General features: G+C 44.3%; 1 protein-coding gene across 1 annotated transcript; it reads left to right on the top strand.

Moving 5' to 3' along the window:
* The first annotated feature begins 8,731 nt into the window (after window positions 1-8,731).
* On the top strand, window positions 8,732-14,945 carry mca3 (Eukaryotic translation elongation factor 1 epsilon-1). The gene is given in 4 exon segments (NM_001141016.1): window positions 8,732-8,826; window positions 9,768-9,965; window positions 13,075-13,170; window positions 14,184-14,945. Coding segments are annotated over 4 exon segments (525 nt in total). The 5' UTR covers window positions 8,732-8,739; the 3' UTR covers window positions 14,328-14,945.
* Window positions 14,946-18,467: the final 3,522 nt, after the last annotated feature.

Below are 18,467 nucleotides of genomic sequence, written 5' to 3' on the forward strand. Positions count from 1 at the left end.
AGGGATATACTGGACACAGCCATAGGAGAGACAAGCCATGTGTCCTGTGCTTTCCCTTGGGACCTCCAGGAGGTAGTGGATCAAAGTAATGGGCTAAAGACATGAAGATAGATGGAGAGGATAGAATGATCTGGTCCTCTGGTTCTGGCCTCACCTCCAACTCCTATATGTAACAGAGAGAGGGACACTGTGATCAATAACATGTACAGCATTCTAATAAAACATATTTTTTACAGTACCGTATAGATGACTATGTACACTATATATACAGCAGTATGTGGACACCCCTTCAAATGAGTGGATTTGGCTATTTCAGCCACACCTGTTGCTGACAGCACACAGCCATGCAATCTCCATAGACAAACATTGCCAGTAGAATGGCCTTACTGAATAGCTCAGTGACGTTCAACGTGGCACTGTCATTTAATGCCACCTTTCCAACAAGTCAGTTCATCAAATTTCTGCCCTGCTAGAGCTGCCTCGGTCAACTGTAAGTGCTGTTACTGTAGTGGAAACGTCTCAGAGCAACAACGGCTCAACCACAAAGTGGCAGGCCACACAAGCTCACAGAACGAGACCGTCGAGTGCTGAAGCACGTACAAATCGTCTGTCCTCGGTTACAGCTCTCACCACCGAGTTCCAAACAGACTCTGGAAGCAACGTCAGCACTAGAACTGTTTGTCGGGAGCTTAATGTAATGGGTTTCCATGGCCGAGCAGCCGCACACAAGCCTAAGATCACCATGTGCAATGCCAAGCCTAGCCTGGAGTGGTGTAAAGCTCGCCGCCATTGGACTCTGGAGCAGTGGAAACACGTTCTCTGGAGTGATGAATCACGCTTCACCAGCTGGCAGTCCGACAGACTAATCTGGGTTTGGCGGATGCCAGGAGAAAACAACCTGCCCCAATGCATAGTGCCAACTGTAAAGTTGGGTGCAGGAGGAATAAGGTCTGGGGTTGTTTATTATTCTACTAAGACATAGTCATGTGAATCGTACTGTAAACACAATGTACAGTATTCTGCTAAAACATAGTAATGTAAATGTTACTGTAAAGACAATGTACAGTATTCTACTAAAACATAGTAATGTAAATGTTACTGTAAAGACAATGTACAGTATTCTACTAAAACATAAACTGAGCAAAAAAGAAACGTCCTCTCACTGTCAACTGCGTTTATTTTCAGCAAACTTAACATGTGTAAATATTTGTATGAACATAACAAGATTCAACAACTGAGACATAAACTGAACAAGTTCCACAGACATGTGACTAATAGAAATTGATTAATGTGTCCCTGAACAAAGGGGGGGGTCAAAATCAAAAGTAACAGTCAGTATCTGGTGTGGCCACCAGCTGCATTAAGTACTGCATTGCATCTCCTCCTCATGGACTGCACCAGATTTGCCAGTTCTTGCTGTGAGATGGTACCCCACTCTTCCACCAAGGCACCTGTAAGTTCCCGGACATTTCTGGGGGGAATGGCCCTAGCCCTCACCCTCCGATCCAACAGGTCCCAGACGTGCTCAATGGGATAGAGATCCGGGTTCTTTGCTGGCCATTTCAGAACACTGACAATCCTGTCTTGCAGGAAATCACACACAGAATGAGCAGTATGGCTGGTGGCATTGTCATGCTGGAGGACAATGTCAGGATGAGCCTGCAGGAAGGGTACCACATGAAGGAGGAGGATGTCTTCCCTGTAACGCACAGCATTGAGATTGCCTGCAATGACAACAAGCTCAGTCCGATGACACACCGCCCCAGACAATGATGGACCCTCCATCTCCAAATTGTTCCCGCTCCAGAGTACAGGCCTCGGTGTAACGCTCATTCCTTCGACGAGTCCTGTCTGGTCCAGCGACGGTGGGTTTGTGCCCATAGGTGACGTTGTTGCCGGTGATGTCTGGTGAGGACCTGCCTTACAACAGGCCTACAAGCCCTCAGTCCAGCCTCTCTCAGCCTATTGCGGGCAGTCTGATGGAGGGATTGTGCGTTCCTGGTGTAACTCGGGCAGTTGTTGTTGCCATCCTGTACCTGTCCAGCAGGTGTGATGTTCGGATGTACTGATCCTGTGCAGGTGTTGTTACACGTGGTTGTTACACGTGGTACTGTAAACACAATGTACAGTATTCTACTAAAGCATAGTAATGTGTTTGGTACTGTAAACACAATGTACAGTAACTTACTAAAACATAGTAATGTGTATGGTACTATAAACACAATGTACAGTATTCTACTAAAACATAGTAATGTAAATGTTACTGTAAACACAATGTACAGTATTCTACTAAAACATAATAATGTGTATGGTACTATAAACACAATGTACAGTATTCTACTAAAGCATAGTAATGTGTATGGTACTGTAAACACAGTGAGAATCCAGCCCCACCATGAGGAAGACAGAGATATTGAGATCAGTCACACTAGCAGAAGATCAGTACAAAACTGTCTGTCCAGAACTTCCTAACCAGGAACATGAGACAATGTGAAATGGCTTTTCTGAACAATAATGTTTTATAAAATACAACTAGTTTGTGTCTGATAATTGTGTCGGCCATTATGATTAGAATGTTCAGGTGTGTGTTGCGGCACCATCAACAGTCACACAACAGTTATTTTCTCTGATGGACTTGATTAAGCGTTGGCCTCTCTGTGTTTGATCATGGAGGGCCTCTAAGATGTAGTTGTTGTTTTTTTAAAGAACCACAGTGCTCCCTGCTGGCTGAAAGAAACATTGAATACAACAACAGAGAGCCTCGCTAAGCTGTACACAACACAGGTCAGATGCTGTGTGTGTGTGCGCGCGTGCGTGCTGCGTGCGTGCGTGCGTGCGTGTGTGCGTGTGTGTGTGTGTGTGTGTGCGTGTGTGTGTGTAACTTACATATCCACATAGGTGTGCATAAGTGTGTGTTTTTGTGTGTATTGCACGTTCTCCACAACTCTACATGGGAGTCTCTGTTATCATCCTCGGGGTCATAGCGAGAGCACAACCGCAGTAGTTTCCACCAATAATCTGTCTGAATCACGGAGAGAGAACCTGCATGGCCAATGGGCAACTTCAATAAAGGCAATCTGAGTTTTCAGAAGCTATAATGATCAAAATCCTCCACTGAGGTTTATTTTTCTGAGGGGACATGGCTGAGGGTTAGAGAATTCAGAATAGTAATTAATAGTCCTAACTGACTGTTTTTGGATGCTCTCCGGGATGGTACTATGAGCTGGTACTGTGTCCCCCAGCGTCTGGTTGGCATGGCAGCAAGGAGACGGACAAACTGTCTTTCTACTTGCTCAAACTCCTCCCTGGTTGTACCAATGCTGATCTCCTGTCACAAGTGTTAACGGAAAGACTAGAAATGCCACGGAAATATCCCCGTTCCACCACGTCGTCCTCTCATCTACCCCACCCTCAACACAGATACGCACATGTGTAATGTGTGTGTGTGTGTAGTGTGTGTGTGTAATGTGTGTGTGTGTGTGTGTGTGTGTGTGTGTGTGTGTGTGTGTGTGTGTGTGTGTGTGTGTGTGTGTGTGTGTGTGTGTGTGTGTGTGTGTGTGTGTGTGTGTGTGTGTGTGTGTGTGTGTGTGTGTGTGTGTGTGTCTTGGACATGCGAGGGAGGGGAAGGCTGGTTTGTCAGTTCCTTACAGAGACCCCAAGGCAGGCCTGGAGCACTGATGTTGTGACTCTTTTCAGTACTTCCACTGCTAGAGCCAGCAGGGTACATGTGTACACTGAAAGATTGTCACTTTTCTTAGAGGTTATTAAAGGTTTGAAATGTGTCACAGTCTGAGCTTATGGCCCTTTCAGAGGGCTATAAGATTTACTGAGTTTGCCTGTATCTGCTCTTAAAAACATTGAATATTTTCTGGAGCCTCCTCACAATCCTTTGCTTCTATTACAACAAGGCCAACACTGATACACAGAAATGTTACGTACCAGGTTTGTTCATCCACCAATCCTTTGTGAAAGCTGAAAGCTGTCTTGTCTCTGGTGTTGGGGACAGAGAGGATGCTGGGGTAGGATTTCAATCCATGTCTATCTCCATCCATCTCAGGCTTTTCTCAAATTGTCACACAGCCGCCCCGTGTCTGGGCCCATGTTCGTTCCAGCCCGGCAATCGGAGGTAGCACCAATACGCAATTTCAACAATCCGTGCTGACAACATGCATGTCTCTGCTCACGAACTATCTCCCTCCATCTTGTGCATCTGTACATTTAAATATCCAGACAATAACCTTACAGGTCATGAGAGGTAGCGGGGGAGACAGCTCTGCATAGGCCCTACATCCAAGCCAGACAAATCAGTGTAATGGGCGAAGAGATATCACGATTGAGGTATGAGGAAGCCCCTGGAAGCCCCACGGCTGTATGGGTGTCCCCACAGTGTATTCTCTTACTAATGTGACCCGGGATTATGTATCACAATCGGCATGAGAAATACTCCCATGGGCTATGGATCGTTCCCGGCAACTGGAGATCGTTGTCCTCAACACATCTGTTTACATACAGGATGTGGCAGCTCCAAGGCATTTGGATGAAGGAGGCGCACTTTAACGCTGCAGGCATGCATTTAGGAAATCCCTACTAGGTTAAAAGTGTACGACATTCTGCAATGCACAAACAAATGCACAAAACATGTTTTCTTTTTTTATATCATACCTTGTTCTGTGGAATCTAATCATGTATAATTAATTTGCATCCTGGGACAGCTTTTTTCTCCAAATGAGTTCTAAAAAAGAACCTTTGCAATAGCAGATGAAGTGCACATGTAGTGATGGGGACAGGATACGGTGAGGATGTGTACAACGTAATAAACATCAACAAGAATGGTCCATCCAAGGCCCTATTTGCACTAGAACCAATCACAAAGAGGCCCTCGAATGATTCTGCTACAACTAGATGAAGAATGAGATTCAATATTATAACCCTGCTGTTTTACGTGACACTGCATATTGGGTTCATTTATATCGGAATGTTGTTTTTATTCAACCTTTATTTTGCTGTAACCTGATAAATTGAATCAGAACACATTCTCATTTACAGAAACGACCTGGGGAAGGCTTAAAGGGCTTCATCAGTGTACTATCTGATCAATTCGATTTCATGTTATTGTGATGCATAACGTGCCATGTGGGGATATGGTAGAGTTCTACCACAGGCTGTAGCTTATTCTTTTTTCCTGTTTAGAGTAACTGCCCTCCACGTTACCTCAACCTGGATATTCAGATACGTGTGACAACCAGGGACGTGACTGACGGGAAGTAGTAGCATGCGACACCTCAGCGCAACAGTCACTTCCTATAATGTCAAACACACACCTGGCCCTCATAGAGTTAATAAGCAGAGTTGGATTGACATCCGACATTTCATTATGGACGAGTCATAAAGAGACCGAACAAATCGAAACAGACATGACACACAACGGCAGAGCAAGGAGACACTGTGAGACAGACATGCCAGGAGACATGGGGGCAAACTTGCTGCAGGACTTAGGGAAACTAGACCTTCACTGTCATTTTGATTTAATTTTACACAAATCTCATTCAACGCAGTGAGGAAACAAGCATGTTACTATAAAATGTTGGCCCCTGTATAGTTCCCATGTTTTGATAGATTCGGCTGTAGGAAGGGTTTGAATTAGGAAGGGTTTGAATGATCCATTCAGTTGTAGGAAAGATTTGAATAGTTGACCCCACTGCAGGAAGGGTTTGAATGATAGATTCAGTTGTAGGAAGGGTTTGAATAATAGATTCAGCTGTAGGAAGGGTTTGAATGATAGATTCAGCTGTAGGAAGGGTACGAATGATAGATTCAGCTGTAGGAAGGGTTTGAATTATAGATTCAGCTGTAGGAAGGGTTTGAATGATCCATTCAGTTGTAGGAAGGGTTTGAATAATAGATTCAGCTGTAGGAAGGGTTTGAATGATAGATTCAGCTGTAGGAAGGGTTTGAATGATAGATTCAGCTGTAGGAAGGGTTTGAATAATAGATTCAGCTGTAGGAAGGGTTTGAATGATAGATTCAGCTGTAGGAAGGGTTTGAATGATAGATTCAGCTGTAGGAAGGGTACGAATGATAGATTCAGCTGTAGGAAGGGTTTGAATGATAGATTCAGCTGTAGGAAGGGTTTGAATAATAGATTCAGCTGTAGGAAGGGTACGAATGATAGATTCAGCTGTAGGAAGGGTTTGAATGATAGATTCAGCTGTAGGAAGGGTTTGAATAATAGATTCAGCTGTAGGAAGGGTACGAATGATAGATTCAGCTGTAGGAAGGGTACGAATGATAGATTCAGCTGTAGGAAGGGTTTGAATGATCCATTCAGTTGTAGGAAGGGTGTGAATAATAGATTCAGCTGTAGGAAGGGTTTGAATGATAGATTCAGCTGTAGGAAGGGTTTGAATGATAGATTCAGCTGTAGGAAGGGTTTGAATGATCCATTCAGTTGTAGGAAAGGTACGAATGATAGATTCAGCTGTAGGAAGGGTTTGAATGATAGATTCAGCTGTAGGAAGGGTACGAATGATAGATTCAGCTGTAGGAAGGGTACGAATGATAGATTCAGCTGTAGGAAGGGTTTGAATGATCCATTCAGTTGTAGGAAAGGTACGAATGATAGATTCAGCTGTAGGAAGGGTACGAATGATAGATTCAGCTGTAGGAAGGGTTTGAATGATCCATTCAGTTGTAGGAAAGGTACGAATGATAGATTCAGCTGTAGGAAGGGTTTGAATGATAGATTCAGCTGTAGGAAGGGTTTGAATGATAGATTCAGCTGTAGGAAGGGTTTGAATGATAGATTCAGCTGTAGGAAAGATTTGAATAGTTGACCCCACTGCAGGAAGGGTTTGAATGATAGATTCAGTTGTAGGAAGGATTTGACTGGTAGATTCAGCTGTAGGAAGGGTTTGACTGGTAGATTCAGCTGTAGGAAGGGTTTGACTGGTAGATTCAGCTGTAGGAAGGGTTTCAATTACAGATTCAGCTGTAGGAAGGTTTTGAATAATAGATTCAGCTGTAGGAAGGTTTTGAATGATAGATTCAGCTGTAGGAAGGGTTTGAATGATAGATTCAGCTGTAGGAAGGTTTTGAATAATAGATTCAGCTGTAGGAAGGTTTTGAATGATAGATTCAGCTGTAGGAAGGGTTTGAATGATCGATTCAATTGTAGGAAGGGTTTGAAAAATAGATTCCACTGTAGGAAGGGTGTGAATTATAGATTCAGCTGTAGGAAGGGTTTAGATAATAGATTCAACTGTAGGAAGGGTTTGAATGTTTGATTCAGCTATAGGAAGGGTGTGAATGATAGATTCAGCTGTTGGAAGGGTTTGAATTACAGATTCAGCTGTATGAAGGGTTTGAATTATAGATTCAGCTGTAGGAAGGGTTTGAATTACAGATTCAGCTGTATGAAGGGTTTGAATGTTTGATTCAGCTATAGGAAGGGTTTGAATGACAAATTCAGCTGTAGGAAGGGTGTGGATGATAGGTTCAGCTGTTGGAAGGGTTTGAATTACAGATTCAGCTGTAGGAAGGGTTTGAATTACAGATTCAGCTGTATGAAGGGTTTGAATTACCGATTCAGCTGTATGAAGGGTATGAATTACCGATTCAGCTGTATGAAGGGTTTGAATTAAGGATTCAGCTGTAGGAAGGGTATGAATTACAGATTCAGCTGTAGGAAGGGTATGAATTACAGATTCAGCTGTAGGATGGGTTTGAATTACAGATTCAGCTGTAGAAGGGTATGAATTTGATTTAGGGGAGTGGCCGAAAGGGCAGAACACTCCCGTAACAAATCGAGGCACCCCTTTAGCCTATAATATTATCATGACATAATAAGAATATTGTTGACACATTGGTTCTATTACATCCGAAGTCTCTGCTCTCTGCCCCGTCTGCTTGACTTGCTTTTTAGGGTTTTAGGCTTGGTGTCTGTAAAGCACTTTGTGACAACTGCTGATGTAAAAAGGGCTTTATAAAATACATTTGATTGATTACAATTTGATTATAAGGTGGAGCCAAGACATGCTGTAAAGTGCCATGTGTAAAGAAAGTATCTATGCCGTGCTGACTTGGGTTGGCATGAAAAGGATCATTGATCAGGCTTAGTGAATTAAAATGAGACAAGTATTTTCTTTAGGATAACATGCACATCCATTACAAAATACACTTTTAATTCATTAAAACTCCTCAGTTAACAGTATACCTTATATTATTAACCAAATACTGTATGATTTGTAAATACGAGCTATCCTTCCAACAATCGAAACATCTCTTTAATGTGCTTCAGTGGGTTCTTTCTTTTGTTGCTATTTTATTCTCCTGAAATATAATTTTTTATTAATCAAGAAATATATCATTTTAGATATTTTAATTAAACAATTAAACATTCTCAATTTGATAATGTATGTGTAGCCTACAATAAAAATGTAAGCATGTTTTAAATATGTTTTAAAATATTCTGTAACAAAATATTCAGGGAGAAATTAGACCTATACTTTTTTAATATATAACTGTTTCATCTGGTCATTAAAGTTCTTGATCTGATCTGATGCAATGTAACTTAAAAGCTAGCAGGGCAACAAAAAAAAAAAGACAACGTAATGAAACGAAATAAAAATCACTTTTCATGTCAGCATTGGCTGAATTTGTTGTCCATTTGAGTCTAGTGGGCGGCAATGACTAATCTCGACCAATCGTGTTGCCATCCCCTTGCCCAGCAGACAGATCGCAATGATGGCGTTCAGAGAGCTGTCATCGCTGGAAAAATCTTTAGGATTGAAAAAGCCTAACAAATACAGTACTCAGGGGGACAAGAAGGTGAATTTGCCATCACAGTTATCTATATCTGCCAAGTATTATAGACCTTAGAACAGTAGGTTAAAAAGAGTAGCGAGCACATGCTACTCTACTGTCCTTAGAAAAGCTAGCTAGCTAGCTAACAAGATAATGTCCGTAGCTTTAGCAACTATTTTATCTTCTATTTTTAGCGAAGGGAGGTCACTTAGGAACAAATATGTGTAAAAAAATGTGTAATAGTCATTGTTTCAGATCAAATGTGTTATCATTAGCCAGTTAACGTTAAGTTAACATTGAATGAATCTGCTGTCTGGCCAGATAGCTAACGTTAACTAGCTAACGTTACATGCCATGTGAATTGCTTATTGGGTTGCCAACATATCTTGCTGCTACTACTAAACGTACTATAGCTAATTTCAGTGAGTGTTCAGTACTAGTTCTGCCTCAACAGCCTTCATTGCAATGCTAGAAACAAACAGACATACTGTACCACATGGGGTAGTGACAGTGCGTGTGTTGTTTAGGAAGCTAGCCAGCTATTAAAATGACTTGAGCTCGTATGCAACTAGAGCATAAATGGTGTCTCTAACAGGATGTTGACAAGTGACTCTAACAGGATGTTGACAAGTAGTTACAGGGTTGTCGTTTTTATTTTATGTGTCCATAATTCCTATCAGGCTCTTAGTGTGCCCAATAATGTTTGTACCATGTTTTGTGCTGCTGCCATGTTTTGTTATGTTGTGTTGCTACCATGTTATGTTATTGTATTGTCTCTCTTGTCATGATGTGTGTTTTGTCCTATATTTAATTTTTAATCCCCCCCGTCCCCGCAGGAGGCCTTTTGGGAGGCCGTCATTGTAAATACGAATTTGTTCTTAACTGACTTGCCTAGTTAAATAAAGGTATACATTTTTTTTTTTGAAATGTGTAATGCACACACATTCTCTTTCTCTCCCACCCAGGTACCTGTGCTCCACAGTAATAATGGCCCAGCTCTGGTCGGCTTGGTGACCATCGCCACTCACCTGGTCCAAGAGGCCAAACGGCCCGAGTTACTGGGTGGGTCTGCAGAACACAAGGCTTTAGTGCAGCAGTGGCTGGAGTACAGGCTCACCAAAGTGGATGGATGCCACAAAGACGATATCAAGACCATACTGAAGGTAGAGGCCCAGAAACAATAGTGAAGATTCTTCAGTATTAGAAAGTCAAAACATTTTAAATATCTTCCTCTTGCAAGTTAGTCAGTTTTATTGTAGTCTCTTGTCAAATGAAAATGTGTTCCACTACCCACTGTTTTTCATGAGAAGTCCCTTCTACCCTTGTGGGATAGAGAGGCTTGGTGAGCTGTGTATGGAGAGGGTCTAACAGGGCCTTGGAGAAGCCCCTGAGCAAAACTCTCCAATGCTCTGCCAGCAGGGGCCAGACTGACAGTGTGTGTGGCTCATTAATGCGAGGCGACATGAATCAAGACTGATGTATGGCCCTTCAGTGACATGGCCGAGACAGGCAAAGCAGTAGACAACAGTAAAAGTCTTTAATGGGGGCCGCTGTGGCTGTCGACAGCGGGAAAGAGATATGAAGCCATCGATTGGCTGGACAGGCGCCTCTCGCCACTTTTAAATCCTCCTGTGTGTGTGTGTGTCACACATTTTAGTTTATCTGATTATGCAGAATGTTAGATCTGATTTCAATAGTTATGCTGATACTACGGTATTGCGTTACTATGGTGTCGGTATTGCGTTACTATGGTGCTCGCTATTGCGTTACTATGGTGTCGGTATTGCGTTACTATGGTGCCGGTATTGCGTTACTATGGTGCTGGTATGGCGTTACTATGGTGCTGGTATGGCGTTACTATGGTGCTGGTATTGCGTTACTATGGTGCTGGTATTGCGTTACTATGGTGCTGGTATTGCGTTACTATGGTGCTGGTATTGCGTTACTATGGTGCCGGTATTGCGTTACTATGGTGCTCGGTATTGCGTTACTATGGTGCTGGTATGGCGTTACTATGGTGCTGGTATTGCGTTACTATGGTGCTGGTATTGCGTTACTATGGTGCTGGTATTGCATTACTACGGTGCCGGTATTGCGTTACTATGGTGCTGGTATTGCGTTACTATGGTGCTCGGTATTGCGTTACTATGGTGCTGGTATGGCGTTACTATGGTGCCGGTATTGCGTTACTACGGTGCCGGTATTGCGTTACTATGGTGTCGGTATTGCGTTACTATGGTGCTGGTATGGCGTTACTATGGTGCTGGTATGGCGTTACTACGGTGCCGGTATTGCGTTACTACGGTGCCGGTATGGCGTTACTATGGTGTCGGTATTGCGTTACTACGGTGCCGGTATTGCGTTACTATGGTGTCGGTATTGCGTTACTATGGTGCTGGTATGGCGTTACTATGGTGCTGGTATGGCGTTACTATGGTGCTGGTATTGCGTTACTACGGTGCCGGTATTGCGTTACTACGGTGCCGGTATGGCGTTACTATGGTGTCGGTATGGCGATACTACGGTGCCGGTATGGTGATGCCACGGTGCCGGTATGGTGATACTACGGTGCTGGTATGGCGATACTACGGTGCTGGTATGGTGATGCCACGGTGCTGGTATGGCGACGCCACGGTGCCGGTATGGTGACGCCACGGTGCCGGTATGGTGATGCCACGGTGCCGGTATGGTGATGCCACGGTGCTGGTATGGCGATACTACGGTGGCGGTATGGTGATGCTACGGTGCTGGTATGGTGATACTACGGTGGCGGTATGGTGATGCTACGGTGCTGGTATGGCGACGCCACGGTGCCGGTATGGTGACGCCACGGTGCCGGTATGGTGACGCCACGGTGCCGGTATGGTGATGCCACGGTGCCGGTATGGTGACGCCACGGTGCCGGTATGGTGATGCCACGGTGCCGGTATGGTGATACTACGGTGCCGGTATGGCGATACTACGGTGGCGGTATGGTGATGCTACGGTGCTGGTATGGCGACGCCACGGTGCTGGTATGGCGACGCCGCGGTGCCGGTATGGCGATACTACGGTGGCAGATTTTGTATGGCAAAAAAAAGAACACGAATTAGACTAAACTCCTATCGTCCTATAAAAAAACGACTATATCTAAAGTTGGCCAGACTGACAGTGTGGATAGCTTGCACAAAAACAACTAAGGAATGCTACTCGAGGTTAAAACATGATGCTGTTTGTTTCTACCATTGGGACTGTTTCCCTTTCATCACTATGGTAGATATGGTCATGGTGCTATAACCCACAGCCTTTCAGCAGCAGGAAGGTCTAGTGGCCCCAGTGACTGCAGCGATATCAGAACTCTCGGGCAGAATGTGGTTAGGGTGGAGGAGGAGCAGAGGCCAGGTTCTGATGTCCATGAGATGGGGGTGGGGGGTAGTCTCTTGTCCGCCTGCGCCTCCAGCTGTAGGGAAGGCAGGGATCTGATTGTGGCGGAGGAGTCTGTCTTCATGCCTTGCTTGGTAGCACACACTGCACAATAACTCCATTAGCCCTCAAGACGCTGTATGTGCAGTGTAAGTGCTAAAGATGGTCCCATCCCTTGGGACCTGCATAACCACACACACACATGCTCAGCCCATCCACAGCCTGGGTTTGGGGAAGGTTCATTAGATTTGCAGGCGCCCATGTAAGTCGGGAGAGGAGTGAGCCACTTGTAAGGCATCTGCACTAGCCGGAGTGGCCAGAGTTGTTAGGATGGCATGCCACGCCAGGCTGATATTCCCCCTCGGGTTATGCATTGTTCACGTACAGATACCGAGCTCTCCACCCGTACGTCCCAGATATATAGGTTCAATAAATCTCAGGCCTGAGTTGGCTCCACCGGCCACAGCTTTCATCTTGTATTTCAACTCTCTTTACTATTGAAGAAGTGTATTTGGATATTTTGTATTTTACTGTGGATGCGTCATTATCAAGCTGGGAAAGTATTGTTATTGAGATGTGTCGGGAGTTTCTCACTCCTGCTTTTACTGTTCAAATAAATGTTATGTGGTTGATGAACTTCGTTGGTTAACTTTTATTGAATCTAATGTCTAATTAGGTGATTATGATAAAGAAATGCTAAGATAATGTCATGAGTTACATTGTAGTGATTGTGACCTGTAGTGTTCAAGATGTTTATTGGTGTTTGTCTCTATTGAGGATCTGTGAAATTCTGTAAAAAAAAAAAAAAAAATCCAAGCAATTCTGATGAACTTAATGATGAAATTTGTATTTTATTATTTTCTCATGCAGGACCTCAACAGCTATCTAGAAGACAAGGTTTACCTGGCAGGAAATCAGTTCACCCTCGCCGACACACTCATGTACTACGGAATCCATCACATCATCGTAAGTCTAGCGTCCAATAACCAAACAGAGCCCACTTCAGAGTTGAAGTTAAAAGCCGTTTTGTCAAACGGAGCTCACAGTTAAGAGTCATCCGGTTAAAAGGCATGGGAGAGAGAACTTGACACAAGCATAAAAAAAATAAAAAGAGGCGCGAAGTGATGTCTTTAGCTCAGACCAAGTAAGAAGTTTGTCGGCCCCGGAGGGATCACATGTTGAGAAATGTCAGCGGTTGTGGCGGAGATGGATCCTTGCCACCAGACACAAGGGAGTCAGTTTAGTTTTTATCATGGCGGTTAACCTCAGGACAGAGGTCACTCAGCAGCCTAGGTCCTCATTGTATTTGTTAGAAGTACAGTCATGGGAGGGCTATCGTAGCTACTGAATCAAACGGGTTTGATTCTAGACTCTGTTTCAGGGACGGTATAGCTAGCTAAGACCAAGTTTGGGCAGCCTCACAATGAACCTGAGATGGGATGGTCTAATATGTTCACTTTAGTAAGGCATTATTATTGTGTTCGGCTAAAAAAGGACTTGTTTTTTGGGGGGAAAGATGTGAGTTAGTAACATGTTAGTAACAAGCAGAGTTCCTGTGTTAGTTTGGGTATTAGCTAGCTAGCCAGCAAGATGCATCTGCAAAATAATGCTGGTTCAAAACATTGCTAGCCATTTTCTTTCCTTGCTGCCTTGTAGTGTCACAGTAGCATCCTTCTCAACCTTTTAGCAATGGCAAATGGAAATACTGTTAGGAAGGATGGAGATCCCGCACACTGTCCAAAAAGTGTATTGGTCCACTTTTTGGACAGTGTGCGGATCTCCATCTCTGGTTTAATTTGCCCTTGCTAAAAGGTATTCTAATTTTGAAACCTACACACCTGTAACAAACACTATTTCAAATAAAGGACCTTTTTAAAGAGCACAGACGGGACCACCCATTTAAATGAAACAAGGGCAGAATTGTACAGCGTAGTATGGAGCATCAGTGGAAACCAGGAATGTCTCCCCCTCTCTCCCAGGTGGACCTGGCCATCCAGGAGAAGGAGAAGCACATGAATGTGACACGGTGGTTTGATCAAGTCCAGCACTACACCGGTGTCCGGCACCACCTACCCCCAGTGGTGGTCCTGAGGAACAGAGTGTACACCAGCGGCCACCACTGAGTTCTTAGGCTGGCTGCCAGGATGGCCGAGGGCCAGCGTGAGGAGTACACAGGCGTGTGCTGACGTCTCAACCTACCTAACACCACTGTGGCCCCCTCCCTCTTTTGCCTTGGAGACATGTGGTTATTTTTCCCTCGGAAACCCCAGGCGAAAAACACACGCAATGGAGAAATGATCACAAAGAGATGGATGGTTTGTTTTTGTGTGAGTTGGGTGTTGGGAGTCTGTGTTTTGTCTATTGTCGTCAGGGTCAATGTGCAGGGATAGTCTGAAACAGGTGGGGTCGTCAGGGTCAATGTGCAGGGATAGTCTGAAACAGGTGGGGTCGTCAGGGTCAATGTGCAGGGATAGTCTGAAACAGGTGGGGTCGTCAGGGTCAATGTGCAGGGATAGTCTGAAACAGGTGGGGTCGTCAGGGTCAATGTGCAGGGATAGTCTGAAACAGGTGGGGTCGTCAGGGTCAATGTGCAGGGATAGTCAGAAACAGGTGGGGTCGTCAGGGTCAATGTGCAGGGATAGTCTGAAACAGGTGGCCTGAGAGCATTCTTGCTGATGCTTCTTTTTTCTCGTAGCCTGAGCCTTGAATGTGAAAAAGTATTATTAAAAATGACAATTGACTTATTCGTTTGCTATGTCCGTTTTAAAGAAATCCCTGCTATTGCATTTTCAATGTATTAACATTTTCCTCAAACAAAACAAAATATGTCCAGTCCGCCCAACTGTGTTCAGCTATGTAATCACCATCCTCCACAGTTGTCCAGTCCACTATCAACTTTCCGCCCTCATGAATTTAGTCTTGTTTCTCAAGCTGCTGCTTCTGCTGTTCCACCAGCAGTGTGGGCAGCAGCCTCTAGCTCAGTCACTCCAATCAGTCCGTGTGTTGACGCTGAGGGGGCAGAGGGCAGACTACCAGCTGCCATAGAGGCTCCAGTGCGCCTCTGTCCAACGTCAGAGCCCTGGGTGACAGCCACGCATTGTCATTTCACCCATTTACCAGGGGGCGGGAAATCCTTTTGTGACAACATCCGAGCGACAATACACACTCAAACCACTCACACAAGCAGAATGGATTTAGCCATTACCTCTGTCAGCAGTGAAAATCACAGCTAATATACACTACATGATCAAAAGTATGTGGACACCCGCTTGTCGAACATCTCCCAGATGGTGAAGTGTGATTCATCACTTCAGAGAACGCTTTTCCACTGCTCCAGAGTCCAATGGCGGTGAACTTTACACCACTCCAGCCGACACTTGGCATTGCGCATGGTGATCTTAGGCTTGTGGGCGGCTGCTCGACCATGGAAACCCATTTCATTAAGCTCCCGACAAACAGTTCTAGTGCTGACGTTGCTTCCAGAGTCCGTTTGGAACTCGGTGGTGAGAGTTGTAACCGAGGACAGATGATTTGTACGTGCTTCAGCACTCGGCGGTCTCGTTTTGTGAGCTTGTGTGGCCTGCCACTTTGTGGTTGAGCCGTTGTTGCTCTGAGACGTTTCCACTTCACAATAACAGCACTTACAGTTCACCGGTGCAGCACTAGCAAGTTATATTGGAAAGGTGGCATCCTTTGACGGTGCCATGTTGAAAGTCTCTGAGCTCTTCAGGAAGGCCATTCTACTGCCAATGTTTGTCTATGGAGATTGCATGACTGTGTGCTCAGTTTTATACACCTGTCAGCAACGGGTGTTGCTGAAATAGCCAAATCCACTAATTTTAAAGGGTGTGTGTGTGTGTGTGTGTGTTTGAATTAATCACATCGTTTGCACAACAAAAGAGTTGGGTTATCGTTGGCTTTCTAAATTGTGGTAATTTAATCCGGTCTATCAAACTGCTAACTGGTTTGAGTTGTTTCACTTTCACCCAGCCTGTGTTATGTCATGTAAACCCTGTTTACCCTTGTCCAGGTTTTATATGATCATCTTCCCTATAACCCTTCCTTATAACATGTATACTGCTTTAATGTTATGGTCGGTGTTATTGAAGTCTACAGAAGGTTGTCCTGTGCCAATAAAAAAACAAAGAGAAGCAAAGAGGACAGTTGTCTCATCTGGTTCTTTTAATCAATTCGTTTTTCACATTATTGTTGGTCCATCTACACATTCGTTTTTGTAAATTTGGTGGTTCCGTACATCATCGAACAAAGTGCTGTGTGTTCCGGAAAGTGTAAACTTGTGAAAGCAAACAAATCCCGCAGTCATTTGAGCAGGCCTTGTGACTAGATTAGGAAGAACATTGCACTACTAGACCATAATAGAACCACTGTCCTGTTGTTTATTTCAGTCCCATTTAGATATCATCACAGCTGCTGAAGAGAGGCTTAGCACAGCATGTCAACCTTTATCTTTGACCTGTCGCCAAGTTGAGGATACTGAACTTAAGACTTCGGTTTTATGAGTGTATTCACTTGAAATTAGTTTTTCTGAAGTTTTGTGTGCTGACTAATGCTGTAATGTAAAAATGGCAGTGGCATAAGGTCTTCCAGCTTTGCAGCTGATGATCAAACCAAAGTCCAAACAACCCCAGACATGAAGCCACAGCGGGTATCCCAGACAGCCCAATTAGTAGGACCCTCTCCCGGTCATCTAAAGACTGAGGTGCACCTCTCTACAGGGGTGGACTGCCACAATGAGCTCACATTTAGATATTTCCCTCCTGGCAGCGGAGACAGCCTTCATTTCCCCCACCCCCCTGGTCGGTGATAGTTCAGGGGTCAATTGGCGCAGTGGATCAGCAGGGTTCACTGGTGACTTCAGCTCTCACCAGGAGTCCATCTCTCAGTGTGTGGTCCGGACCAGACGCCACCTATCACTTTCTCGTCTTCACCGCCACAGGGGGTTTCATTGTGGGAAGGGCATGGGGACAGAGTTCAGGGCCAGGTGGGGTAAAGTCACTTTTAAACTGTAGATAGGAGTGCCACGTTCCACAGGTCAGGAAGTAAATGGTGCCATGCAGAACTTGTTTTAAAAAAATTTAAAAAAGGGAAGTGCTTTCCCACAGATTCAGGCAGTTTCCAGTAGCTGGTTCCTTAGTACCATCTCCCTAATGTGCGGCAAACGTGTGGAGTATTCACGTCGCATAACGCCCCACGGTGTTAGTTAGAGTGCCATGTCTGCACAAAAAAAAAAAAACTTTGTTACGTCTCGTTAATGAGATCGAGAGAGCGGCGCATCCGACGGGACATGTATCTGGCAAAACAGCGTTCCCTGATTGATTCAATGAAACAATCAACACTGTGTGGGGGCGGGTTAGCATGTCATAAGCGCTTTTGACAGGCCTTGCCTTATCATCCCCTTACAGATAGTGACAATTCTACCATGCACCCATAAAGATGGCATCTGATTGTCAATTGCTATTACACGAGTGCAGAGGCGAGGATCAGGCTGGGTGAGGGGGGCAATGTTCTCTATACACACTTTAGTACTGTCATTGGTTCAGACTTCCATTGCTTGAAGGCAAGTTGGGAAAGACATTTTGCTCTAGTTTCCTCTTTAAAGGTACAGAAAATCTTATGAGATTGTGGGGTGAGCAAAGGTTACATTCCAAGGGTGAATCAATTACATTCGGTTGAACCAACGTGGAATAGATGTTGAACTGACGTCGGTGCCCAGTTGGTCTGTTGGCGGTGTATTATCCTTATCTCCAGACAGCTTCTGTATTAGAAACATAGTCTTAATGCAGCTTCTGTATTAGAAACATAGTCTTAATGCAGCATCTGTATTAGAAACATAGTCTTAATGCAGCATCTGTATTAGAAACATAGTCTTAATGCAGCATCTGTATTAGAAACATAGTCTTAATGCAGCATCTGTATTAGAAACATAGTCTTAATGCAGCATCTGTATTAGAAACATAGTCTTAATGGTGCTTCTGTATAAGAAACAGAGTCTTAATGCACTTAATGCTGCTTCTGTATAAGAAACAGAGTCTTAATGCACTTAATGCAGCTTCTGTATTAGAAACAGTCTCAATGCAGGTTTCTGTACTAGCAGCATGGAGTCTTATTGCAGCTTCTGTACTAACAGTAAGATTCAGGGAGGTGAACACTGAATGGGTGGGGGGGGGAAGGAGTCTTGTCTGAAGTTTTTGTCCTTCGTTCTTGTCTCTGGGGTGCAGCCATGCCGCGGAGCACAGAATGAG

Source organism: Salmo salar, chromosome 19 (genome assembly GCF_965601325.2).
Source record: "Salmo salar chromosome 19, fSalSal1, whole genome shotgun sequence".
Lineage (NCBI taxonomy): Eukaryota > Metazoa > Chordata > Actinopteri > Salmoniformes > Salmonidae > Salmo > Salmo salar.